At 44.0% G+C, this 12,567-nt stretch overlaps 1 protein-coding gene across 1 annotated transcript; it reads left to right on the top strand.

The window, feature by feature from the left end:
• Positions 1 to 1,048: 1,048 nt before the first annotated feature.
• On the top strand, positions 1,049 to 3,646 carry LOC136535846 (expansin-B7-like). Its single transcript, XM_066528267.1, has 3 exons — positions 1,049 to 1,626; positions 1,783 to 1,967; positions 2,842 to 3,646. Exons 1-3 carry the CDS (start codon positions 1,150 to 1,152, stop codon positions 3,182 to 3,184), a joined length of 1,005 nt encoding a protein of 334 aa, XP_066384364.1. The 5' UTR covers positions 1,049 to 1,149; the 3' UTR covers positions 3,185 to 3,646.
• The last annotated feature ends 8,921 nt before the right edge of the window (positions 3,647 to 12,567 follow it).

The following is a 12,567-nucleotide window of genomic DNA, read 5'->3' as shown; positions in this document are numbered from 1 at the left end:
AGGTAGAAGAAGATACTATTTATTGCTGAAAAAAGAAGAAGATAATATTTTCAGTTACATCTCGCATTGATGACTTGTGAGAGTAGGTTTTAAAGGAGTTCCTTAGCTGCAACTGTTTTATTTTATCCTTTAAAAAAAGCATGTGCTAGCTGGAGCTGCCAAACGAGACCTAAATGGTAAACTTTGATAAATTATTTTAGCACGACTCTAATGATATATGCTTATATATATAGAGTAGTATTTTTTTTATAAACTTAGTTAAATTTCATATATATATATATATATATATATATATATATATATATATATATATATATATATATATATATATATATATATATATATATATTGCGTATATCTTTTTTTTCCTGGAGGAAGTAGGACATATATAATACTATGTAGTATGAGAGGAGGAGTATCAAATCAAATCAAATTAATTAAAGTGTGGGCGTGGCGGATCGAGATGGGATGGGATGATCGATATATATGGCCTGGAGCGGGCGGGGCAAGCAGATGAATCGATCGATATATCACAGCTAGGTACAAGTACGTAGAAGGCTGGCTCGTGAACCCCCCAAGGGCCAAGGCCACGGGCCAGCAGGCAAGCTAGCTGATGAGTGATGAGTGGGCAGGCAGAAGCTGATGGGGGTCGTGGTCTCGTGTCACTCCCTTCCACCCGCATGTGAGCAGCGGCGGGGCCCGCCGGAGATCGCCGATGGCTGCGGCCCGGCCCCATCGTCGTGTAGCGGCTCGGCCGGCCGGCCTGCCTCTGCCTGCTATTGCGTTGCAATAACATGCATGCTATGCTATGCTAGTGCTGCTGCTGGTCTGGAATTTTGCTGGCGATGCAAATTTTGCAACTGCTAGGATTGCAGTAACTAACTAATAACGCCTCCCGTGACCCGTGTCCATTTCAATCCATATGTCTCAGTCTGTCCGATCCGTCCGGTGGCCGCGACCTCCAAATGCAATCCCGGCCTCTTCTCCTATAAATACGAGACATGGTAACCGACGGCAGGCCCATCCGTCCACCGCCGCGCCGGCAAAGGCAAGCACGCACAGAGAGAGAGAGAGAGAGAGAGAGAGAGAGAGAGAGAGAGAGAGAGAGAGAGAGAGAGCGCAGAGCGATCTAACTAGATAGTGGCCGGCATGGCGGTACTGTGTTGGTCGTCGTCCTTGTCCTCCCGCGCCGTGGCTGCTGCGCTGCTGTGCCTGCTGGTGGCTCACGGCAGCAATTGCGCCAAGCACAACAATGGTGGTGGTGGTTCCGGCGGCAAGAGCCACAAGCAGGGCGGACGAGGAGGCCATGCCGCCCATGCCCATGCCGCCCCGACCCCGTCTCCTTCTCCTCCGCCGGCGGCTCCACCTGGTGGTGCTGCTGGTACAGTCCCGCCCGTGTACCCGACCCCGACGACGACGAACCCTCCGCCGGCAAGCAACGGCAGTAGTGGTGGGTGGTTGAACGCCCGTGCGACATGGTACGGCGCCCCCAACGGGGCGGGGCCCGACGACAACGGCGGCGCGTGCGGCTTCAAGGACGTGAACATGCCACCTTTCTCGGCGATGACGTCCTGCGGCAACGAGCCACTCTTCAAGGACGGCAAAGGATGCGGCTCCTGCTACCAGGTCTGTAATGCATGCATGTAACCACCATTATATTTGCCATTGCCAGTACGCAACGCAATGCGTGCCAGCAGGCTGCCAGCGCCAAGGATGCAGTGGCATGGCACTCACAGCTCACTCGCTCCATGCATTTGCATTTGCATATGCATATGGAAGCAGATCCGTTGCAAGGCCCACCCTGCGTGCTCCGGCGTGCCGGAGACGGTGATCATCACGGACATGAACTACTACCCCGTGGCCCCCTACCACTTCGACCTCAGCGGCACCGCCTTCGGAGCCATGGCAAAAGACGACCGCAACGACGAGCTGCGGCACGCCGGCATCATCGACATCCAGTTCAAGAGGTAATTAATTGGCGCTGTACGTCCACAAAAGCTACTATACTAGCTAGCCATGGTAGTATCTTTTAATAATACATTAATTTTCCTTTTTTTTCTCTCTTTAACGGCCGCAATGCAACTACCTACGGATCCGAGTAGTATTAGCTATCTATCTATCTATTCCATTTCTAGTAGTCTATGCATGCATGGGCCCAAATTAATCCAAAACTAATTAATGATATATATATATATATACTGATGAAGTAGGTAGCTAGTGCAAAATTAACTTGAATTGTTATTTGCATATGTACATTTCTCTGCAAATTACAACTGAAGTAAGGTAAAGTAAATTAAGCAGTACGTGAGCACCAGATTGGCATCACCATCAGCATTTATTATTTATATATATGCATAACTCAACATTTCCTTGTCCTTAACACTTGACAGTATATTTCGGATGTGACACATATGTATCAATGTATATATGTATGTATTCATAGGGTGTCCATATATATACAGAGAGGCACTTTATTGTAGCTAAGCTAGCTAGCGAATAAATAAAACCTAGCTAGCTACCATATATATGTCAGTGCCGTACATACTAAACCACAAAATTAATTAGTTAAGATGTACTACCTGTGTATGACAACAACAACAGCAAGCTAATAAGACAGATCGAGTACGGTGACGCTGACAGTGTAGCTAGCTAGCAAGTAGTAGCAACACAGGCATATATATGTATGTAGAAATGATGCTGCTAGTGCTAGCTAAATGAAGTTAATGATATATAGTGTTAATTAATTACGAAAAAAACACTACACCTACTTATTATTATGTATGTGTTGTGCTGCCGGGCAGCCCGGGTTTGCATGCAATTACTTGCAATTGCCAATTGCAGGGTTCCGTGCCAGTACCCTGGGCTCACGGTGACCTTCCACGTCGAGCGCGGGTCCAACCCCAACTACCTGGCGGTGCTGGTGGAGTACGAGAACGGCGACGGCGACGTGGTCCAGGTGGACCTCATGGAGTCCCGCCCCGACGACGGCGAGCCCACCGGCGTGTGGGAGCCCATGCGCGAGTCCTGGGGCTCCATCTGGAGGATGGACACACGCAGGCCGCTGCAGGGGCCCTTCTCGCTGCGCGTCACCAACGAGTCCGGCAAGACGCTGGTGGCCGACCAGGTCATCCCAGCGGACTGGCAGCCCGACAACGTCTACAGCTCCATCGTCCAGTTCGACTGACGACGACTAGCGATCCATCGATCGGTTCCCCGGCCGGATCGGATAGATCTTCATGATGATACATATATACATACATACATACTCCAATGCAAATGCAAGCAATTCAGCTAGTACGTAGCTGCTACGTACGTACCTCTAATTAAGCTACTCTGATCGACGACCATGCATGCACAGCACAGATATATATAGTTAGCTAGATGATATATATATATACACACACACACACACATCCCAATGCAGTCAGTAAGTATACATTCCATGGATGGATGGATGATATATAGATAGATAGAAAGACGACGCCTGTTGGTTGTTTTCTTGTTATGGGGGGTACGGTACTGCTAGCTGATGAATAGTATGATGCTGCTGCTTTGGCGAGACGTCGATTGTGACGTCCGTCCAGTGCATTATATTGTGCCTGTATCTGTATGTATGTCCAATCCAGTTATCCTCATATATGAATTATATCATATCTTCTATATATATATTCTGTATATATGTATGTCGTCGTCCATGCCCACCTCGTACGTGCATGCGTGAGCTTGTACAAGGCCCAAGTTGTCAATAATTAAGACACTACATAGTATAAGTACTAGTAGCTTGCATTTGCATGTGACAGCAGATCGGAGCTCAAGCTCATGGAGAGAGAGCTTAACTGGTACCTAGCTTAGCATGCATGCATGGACATATATAGGACATGGCCCTCTTGCTGCTGCCTTTTCTCTTTTGTCACCTTCAGCCCGTGCCTTAGCGCTTCATGTGGTTGTAGCGGCGCTTTCTTTGGTCTTCTGCGTTGGCCCTGCATGCTTTCCTTACATCTGCATGTCCTCCGATCCTCTCTATGCTTGCTTTATTCGCAGCACTCACGGGCCTTTGTTTTAATTCGCATGCCTGCCGACCTGCCACACCCTAGTACCCATGCTTGGGCCTTGTTTAGATTGAAAAAAATTTCAACCTGATGAATAGTAGCATTTTCGTCTTATTTGATAAATATTGTCCAATCGTGGACCAACTAAGCTCAAAAAATTCATCTCGTAATTTCTAACTAAACTGTGCAATTAGTTATTTTTTTTACCTACATTTAATGCTCCATGTAAACGGCTAAAAATTGATGTGATGGAGAGAGAGTGAAAAAACTTGGAATTTTGAGAGTATCTAAACAAGGCCTTGCTACGACCCCCGTCTAGTCTAGTAGTCTCAAACCTCAACAACTACTCCGTAACTAGCTAGTACTATCTACCTCCATCCGCTTATATGAACCCGTGTGCATGCATATTCATATAGGGGCTCATTAATTGCCTGCATTAGCATATATCCAAGTTTGATTTGTGCAATATAGTTTACTCGTGTTTGGTTCTCTGCAGAAACTCTTATACAGACTTGTACTATGTTCAAAGTAGGCAATGCAAGTGTACATACAGTTGTTTGTTCCCCTTTCTGTATTTTGTGGTTGTCCTCCGCTTTGTCTCATGTGTGTGTGTTGTTGGTGGTGTTGTGTTGTAAGTGTACTTACTCTATTGTATCCTTTGAGCGGTAATTTATATTACAATTCCAATGCAATTATTCAGGTGGGGAATCCCCCCTGACTCATCAAAAAAAAAAGTAGGCAATGAAGCATTAGCTAGTATGTTAGATTTTTTTATTAGACAATACAAACTTGCATAAGACGATGAGTACACAAAAATAAATAAAATAAAACATTCTCAGATTCTCTACTTTTGTTAGAAACATGAGGCGACCTCTGATAGAAGTGACTATATGTAAAAAAAAAAATGTAAACAAACAAACACAATTTTATTGGATGCGGCTTGCCTATGCAGGACAACCCAAACACCAATGCACTGCATACATTTATATTGGCTTAAGTTATGTAGCGTAAGGTCTAATGCATGCTAAGCCTAATACAATCAACCAATCAGACCCATATGCTCCTCCAAGAAATCAAAGTCGACAATATAAGTATCACACCTGCCCCTACTTTAGGCCCTATTTATTTTCGCTTATAATCGATTCACTTAATTAGAATCACCAAACCGTGGGGATTTTTATGATTCTCGATTGTGCTAGTTCATAGTTCTGAAGTGGCACTCAGAAGAATAAAAGCTAATCAAAGCGATTGGTGTGATTCTCGCTTTTAATTTTTCACTGATCACAGGTGATAGCTAGGAGCACGTGCTAAGGTATGGAGGTAGCACGTAGCAGGGTAGGATATAGACAGATGTTGCTGTGCTTCAGCGCCTATTCCCTGTGCAGTCTCTGTCTTCTCTTCTTTTCTCCTGTGACAGTAATCCCCTATTGCCGTCTTTGTAATGTGTTTGTTTGCATCATATTCTTCATCTTAATGAAAAACGTGCCTCGTGGCACGGTCGAGAGAAAAAAAATCACTGACAAAATCCAGTTATAAGCGGGAATTAAACAAACATGGCTTTAGTAGTTAGTTTAATAATCTATCTCGTCTTGCATCATCCATCCCCATCCTGCTTTAATTAGCACTAGCTATATATACTTAGTAGCAGCATCAGCATCTAGTGCTAAACAACGCATTCATGCAATGCATAACCAACTGCAGCTACCACTCTCTTCTCCGATGGACAACTTAACTATCACTATATATATACTCGAAATTATTAGGGGAGTATGCAAAAAGTAGTTCCACGCTCGCATATTTATTATCACTATATGTGTGTAGATAAAAAAGCATAAGCTAAGATAACCGCTCAAGTGCTACGATTTATCACTACATGCATGTTTATTTATTGCTGGTTGTAACAATGTGAATGTTGTAAAGCTCATTTCTCTAGTAGTGGAGCACTAGTGTAATGTGTTATGGAGATAAATGGTATATTTATTCCATATGTCCTGAAATAAAGGCATCAATGGTTTAAAATTTCTCTCGAATTATAAGGTATGTCTAAATTCTGGAGGAATCTGGATGGTTAGAGGAATGCTGGAGGAATTTGTGAGAGAAAAACACTGTTACAGATAAAAAAATAAGCGGATCAAGCCGGATTTAAGGGCACGCGAACGGGGCCATTATGAATTGCAACCCTATCAATATATTTTAAATCCTATCAATGCATGTTGTTTAAACATCATCTTGACCAAAATGATTCATGTAATTAATTGGTAGCCAAAACCAATGGCACACATGCTTGCTTTTTAAAACTTGTCTTAGGAAATTAAGCAAGTTAACGACCAAACTAATTAATGAGTGACGAACAATGCAAGTTAGTCTTTTGCCACATGCCTTAATTATTTGGATACAAAATTGCTTGCATACCTTGTGTATTTCAGGATTGAGGTGGTATATAACTTAAGTATACAACGGTTGTTTCCCTACAAAGTAATATCATTTTGCCCAAATCGATCGCCTTTTTTTTTACCCACCAGCTACTAGCTACTACTCCATATAAATATATTAAAGAGTACTATATACTAGTAATAAAAAATGCAGATTAGGTATTTATGTTGTTCTTTGCATTGGGTTACCTTTTGTTATCTTGCACGCGGACGTCCTGCTGAATGCCTGGTAGGCCAGCGGTATGGGCATCCTAAATAGAATGTAGTACTACTGGTATATATATGTTGTGGACCATCATTGCAGTGCCTTTTTGCCGTCCATACAAGACCGGAGGAAAGGAGGGAGCGAACAAAAGGTAGTGGTAGCTGCTAGCTTTTCCGTGACATTCCTGTGGTGGCCTGGTACTACTGGTGTGCACGCTGATAGGAGTACATGGAGCGTGTTTAGTTCCCCGAAGTTGGATATTTGGATTACGGTAGTATTTTTGTTTTTATTTGATAATTAGTGTTTAAATATGGACTAATTAGGCTCAAAACGTTCGTCTCGCAATTTCCCACCAAACTATGCAATTAGTTTTTTTTTCCATCTACATTTAATACTTCATGCACGGGCCGTAAATATTCGGTGTAATAGGTACTGTAGCACCTTTTGAGATTTTGAGGTGCAACTAAACACGCGCATGCATGCATATCAGCATATGGGCCTCAATCGTCCTTGATTGCACGCCAACCAACACTATTTACTTCCTGCTACCGGCCATCACAGGACACTTTTATTATATATACTAGAAGAACGCTAAGCGCGTTGCCACAAGAATCGTTGGTAAAACTATACTATTTATATTTATTAATATAATTAAATAAATATCATAATACATATTAGTGGATAATTTATAGTATTCTGACGTAGATAACTAAATATATGTTAGTAAATAATGTGGTTTGCTAATGTGAACAGCTTGAACGAAGACATAATGGTATGTGTTAGTTGGATATGTTAGTGGATGCTAATGTGAACGCTTTGCATGGTGAGATAGTTGAATGTGCTAGTGGAATGCTCTAATTGATGCTGATGTAGACGTTTTGCATGACAAGATGAATTATTAGTGGAGTTTATCTTTATAAGCGCTGTATATATATGATCGTAACATATAGGAGTAGCTCTAAAGTTCATCGGCTGCCGCAATTCTCTAGCTAGCATGCACTTCTAGATAATGCTGATTATATCTCGGCAGCCTCTGGTTCTTCACCCTAATCAATTGTTATTTGTAGTCGACGGATGCATGCATGGGAGCGACCTTTAGTTATTAGATGGATAATTACTCCCTCTATTTCTATTTCTTTTATTTTATTTATGAGGTAAATATTAGAGCATCTCCATTAGGGATGTAAGTGGACATAGTGCATCTCTAAAAGTACCTAATATTTTTCTCCTAAAAACATAAAGTTTTGCAACTCCTAAAACAGTATTAGGAGAAATAAAGAAGGCTATCTCCAAGAGTTTCCAATATTTCGCTCCTAAAAGATTTGCCATGTTTTGCATCAGGAACCTTAATTTTTTTTCTATACCCGTTTAAACCCTCCCACTAGATTTTTCTCTCTTACGATTTTCTCACCCGAAACCTGTCTTTCCTTCTTTTCCTTTCCCACTCCCTTCTTCTTCTTCGACGCAACAGCCAACAGGGCAGCGCGGACGAGAGCGAGCGACCGATCCACATGCACAGGGGCGCCGCTGCCGCGTCGGACTCGGACCTAGCATAGGGACGCCCAGCTGACTTCCTGGTGCCATGGACCACATGCGCGACGGCGCCGACGGGCTAGGAGAAGACGCCATGACGTGCGTCGAGACTCGAGCTGCTGGCCAGGCACCGCACCACGCTCGGCCTGATCCTTGCGGCCGCCAACGAACGCGGCGTCTCGGACTTGATCGCGGGTTTGGTCGTCTATAGCGTGAAGGAGAAAAACGCCGGCAAAACTAGCGCGAGGCATATATGCAGCAGAAGAATTGCGCGTAACGTTACGCGCGCAGAGGGGTCTGATTTTCTAAATGCTAAAAGATTAGGAAGTGGTATTGAGAACTATTGGAGATGGACTTTTTTAATCTTGCTAAAATTATTAGATTGTGAGACTCTTTTAGGTACTCTTGGAGATGCTCTAAGCACTTTAGCAGCGACGTTACTTGTGTGAGACGTAACAATAGGGCCTAAACATGTAAAATGGGCCAGCCCAACAATGATGCGGCTTGCGGCCTATGCACTATGGCCCCAGAACACGTAGTTCGATCTGGCCCATATAAATTGTGCTGGTCCATCACGGCCCATCCACAACAACGCCTTCGCTACCTCGGTATTGTGAATATATATACTACTATAAAGCTCCATTTGTTAAAACCAAATAAGTGCATCTAGGATTTGGTTTTCTAGCAGCATCAACGACATGGTGTGACGATGACGCATTGTTGGAGAACAAGGTATCTTTGTATCTTGACCACGACTGGTCTGACACTAATGAAGAAGTGCTAGAGACAGTATGCGCTCCGTTACATTTGTTGGTTCTTTTTTATCTCTCAGTTGGAGTGTTTATAAGGCCTTGTTTAAATTCAGGGGCTAAAGTTTAGGGGTATCACATCAGGTGTCACATGGAAGTGTTTGGATAGTAATAATAAAATAAATTACAGAAGTACTCAGTACTCTACGAGACAAATTTATTAAGCCTAATTAATCCATCATTAGCGTATATTTACTGTAGCTTTAATGTACCACCGTAATGTTAAATTATGGACTAATTAGGCTTAAAAAATTCATCTCGCAAATTAGTTGCAACATGTGCAATTAGTTATTTTTTAGTTTATATTTAATACTCCATGCATATGTCCAACATCCGATGGAATAGGTGCTAAACTTTAGGGGGAGAACTAAACAAGGCCTAAGTGCAAGTGGTTGATTGGCTTGCGATGCAATGATTTTGACCTCTTCTGCGGTAAGGTCTGGTTTCTCCAACATCCTGTTTTTGGTGGTGAAGATTTATAAACCTACATTCTTCCTTTGGTGTTTCCCAGCCGATGTTCTTTTAGTGGTGACTTGAAATAAATCTCATTGTCCGTGGCGAGTGACTTTTGTGGTCTTTGAAGCCTCTTATGATGAAAGTGTTTGCATGTGTCCCTTTCCTTTACTGTTTTCCAATTCCAGTAGTGTGATTTTGACCGGTGGGAGGCGGTGGCGAATGTTCGAATTAAGAAGACTGGTCCTGAAATCAATTCTACAAATGAAGTGGCACATGGATCGATGAGCCACGCTGAAGTAGGCTACGCATTTTATGAGTGAATATATGAAAAAATTCACAATTTGATTTGTTTGGAGAAGTAAGTTTTAATCAAATGATAGTATTACACGGGATAATAATATAATAATAAATCATAATAATAATATAATAAGAATAATAATAATAATAATAATAATATAATAATAATAATAATAATAATAATATACTATAATAATAATAATACTCTATCACTCATACTACTCCACATAATATAATACTAATCAATAATAATAATCTATATCTCCTACTATAATAATCCTATACTATCATAATCATATCCTCAATAACTATACAATAATATATCCTCATCCTCCTCATCCTCCTCCTCATCCTCCTCCTCCTCCTACTCCTCCTCTACCTACTCCTCCTCCTCCACTCATCATCATCCTCCTAATCCTCTCCTCCTAATCATAATAATAATGCTGAAGCTAGCGAGGCCAGCATCAGTTACACAAAAACAAAAAGGAAAGAAAGCAGAATTACATGCAACGACAGCATTATATTGTGCAAGCTGAGTTGTGCGTGCATGCAGCATGGTTGGTCGATAGATGAATGTAAGTGAAGTGAAGCATGCATGCTATATATGCATGTAATGTATTATTAGGCTTGAGTCGGTGCAGTGGAAGCCTTTGGGGGCGGTCTTGCCGCAGTGGTTGAGGACGAGGGCGGTGCAGAGGCATACGGCGGCCTCCAGGTCGACGAGGCCGTCCAGCAGCGGGCAGCAGGGCTCCGTGGGCGGCAGCCCCACCTTGGCCTTGATGATCAGGCCCGGCACGTTGGCGCACACGCCCAGCTTCAGCGCGTCCCGGGGCATCCCACCCCACCGCCGCTGCATGCCTTATAGTACATTTTAATTTCCTTTCGATCATGCATGCCCACACATGGATTCACGGGAAGCAAAGAATCTAGCATATATATTAGTGGTGTTTTGGAGTGTCATGCATGCCCGTGACCGTACGTGATGACCAAGTTGCATGCATGCACATGCATATCAGCATGGATATTTGGATCTCGTTGTACTACTGGTTGTCAGCGTCCAGGAACGAACGAGCAAGCGGGCTTAGCTAGCTGGTGATCGTGCTCAGTAGCACTTGTTTGGGTTGGGTGTAAACAAACTATTAACTATAATACTAGCTAAGCTACCAGTATGCCATTTTCAACAGAAAAAAAAGGAAAAAGAAAAAGGGTAGTATGTTGTTGACTAGCTAGGAAGCCTGGAACTGGGCTTAAGCTTGGTTCCTCGGATCCTTGAGGACTGGGCCAGGCCAAGTACATTCATCCTCGGACAGACACTGCAAATATATATATATCGTATAAAGATGGGATGATGATCAACTTTATTCACACATGCAAAGTTCTAGCCTAAAAACAAGACAAATAATGTTCTATTATAATAACCTTTTAAGCGCACAGAACGATACGATGATTGGATATGAACGAAGAGGTGAGAATATCATTAATATATATTAAGTCGTATGGTGAACTGATCGACCCATTCAATTGAAAATAGGTAATGATCTTCTCAGGGCGTCCGTCCGTCTAGACGCCGCATTTTTAGTCCATGCAGCTCGTCGCGCACCCCACCTGCATATGCTCGCTTCTGTCCATGCCCCTGACGCTCACGCCCCGCCCGCGGCATTCGCTTCCACCACGCCCGCCCGCCGCGGACATGACACCCCCTTCGTCACGGCCTTTCTCCAGCGCAGGGGCGCCACGCCGCGGGCACCGCACCACGTCCACCGTGGCCTTTCTCTAGCCTAGGGGCGCCACGCCGCGGGCACCTCACCCGCCCGCCCACTACACCCCCCCTCCCCCCCACTCTAGCACGGGTCGCTCGCCGCAAGCACTACACCCGCCCATCCGTTGCACCCCCACTCCTGCCGGCATCGAACTACACGCCGCATGCCGACGAGCCTCTATTCGTCCAAGAAATAAGTAGATGTTGTACTGAACACGCATGTTGTAAACGTATGTTTCAAGTGTTTTAGAGGTATGTTGTAAATGTTTTATATTGATGTTACAAAAGTAGATCGCGATGTTGCACACGTTGCAGTGGCTATACATGTATGTTTTAATTGTATGTTCTAAATATTTCATCTGTTTCAAACGTATGTTGCAAGTATTTCATGTGGATGTTACAAAAGTAGATATGGATGTTGCATATTGTCGGTGTTTTGAGCAAACACCAATGAGTAAATTTCTTATATTACGCGTCTGGCCCGGATGGTGTGCTAAGAGGACACAAGGTTTATATTGGTTCGGGCAGAATGTCCCTACGTCTAGTTCGTTGCTGCTGCTCGTGTTACTAGCACTAAAAGTTCGTAGTAGGGGTTACAAACGGTCGAGAGAGGGACTGGTCCCAAGTCTCTGGTGGTGTGTTGTGATGAGTTCCGATCGATTTGGATGAGTACGAGTTCGGATGTGTTTGGATGCTGGCTCCGTGGTCTGATCTAATGTGCAATGCCCCATAATGGGATGCCCTGCTTTCCCTTTTATAGGCCAAGGGAACCCACGGGGTACAACAGGAGAAAAGAGGGGAACGAGAGGGAGAGGACGTCCTTCAGGGTCACCGGGCCTTTCTTTTCCTTTGTGCGGGCCCCGCTGACACGACAGGTGGTGACAGGGACAGCTCCACGACGGGCGCCTGTCCGCCAATGATGCCATGCCCTGGCGTTGTCAGTGGGTCGTAACGTCCCACTCTGCCCCGGCGGGTGGCGCGGTGAACCAGCGTGCTGATCAGCGGCCGTACAGGGAGTAGGCAGCAT

This window comes from Miscanthus floridulus, chromosome 2 (assembly GCF_019320115.1).
Source record: "Miscanthus floridulus cultivar M001 chromosome 2, ASM1932011v1, whole genome shotgun sequence".
NCBI lineage: Eukaryota > Viridiplantae > Streptophyta > Magnoliopsida > Poales > Poaceae > Miscanthus > Miscanthus floridulus.
Note: the sequence above shows the minus strand (reverse complement) of the source record. Positions and strands in the feature narration are given on the sequence as shown.

Bases quoted from the DNA above. Each gene is read 5' to 3' on its own strand.
- LOC136535846 (XM_066528267.1), top strand. From the start codon at position 1,150: ATGGCGGTACTGTGTTGGTCGTCGTCCTTGTCCTCCCGCGCCGTGGCT. The intron at 1,627-1,782 runs GTCTGTAATGCA...ATATGGAAGCAG, and splicing joins GATGCGGCTCCTGCTACCAG to ATCCGTTGCAAGGCCCACCC. The intron at 1,968-2,841 runs GTAATTAATTGG...TGCCAATTGCAG, and splicing joins ATCGACATCCAGTTCAAGAG to GGTTCCGTGCCAGTACCCTG.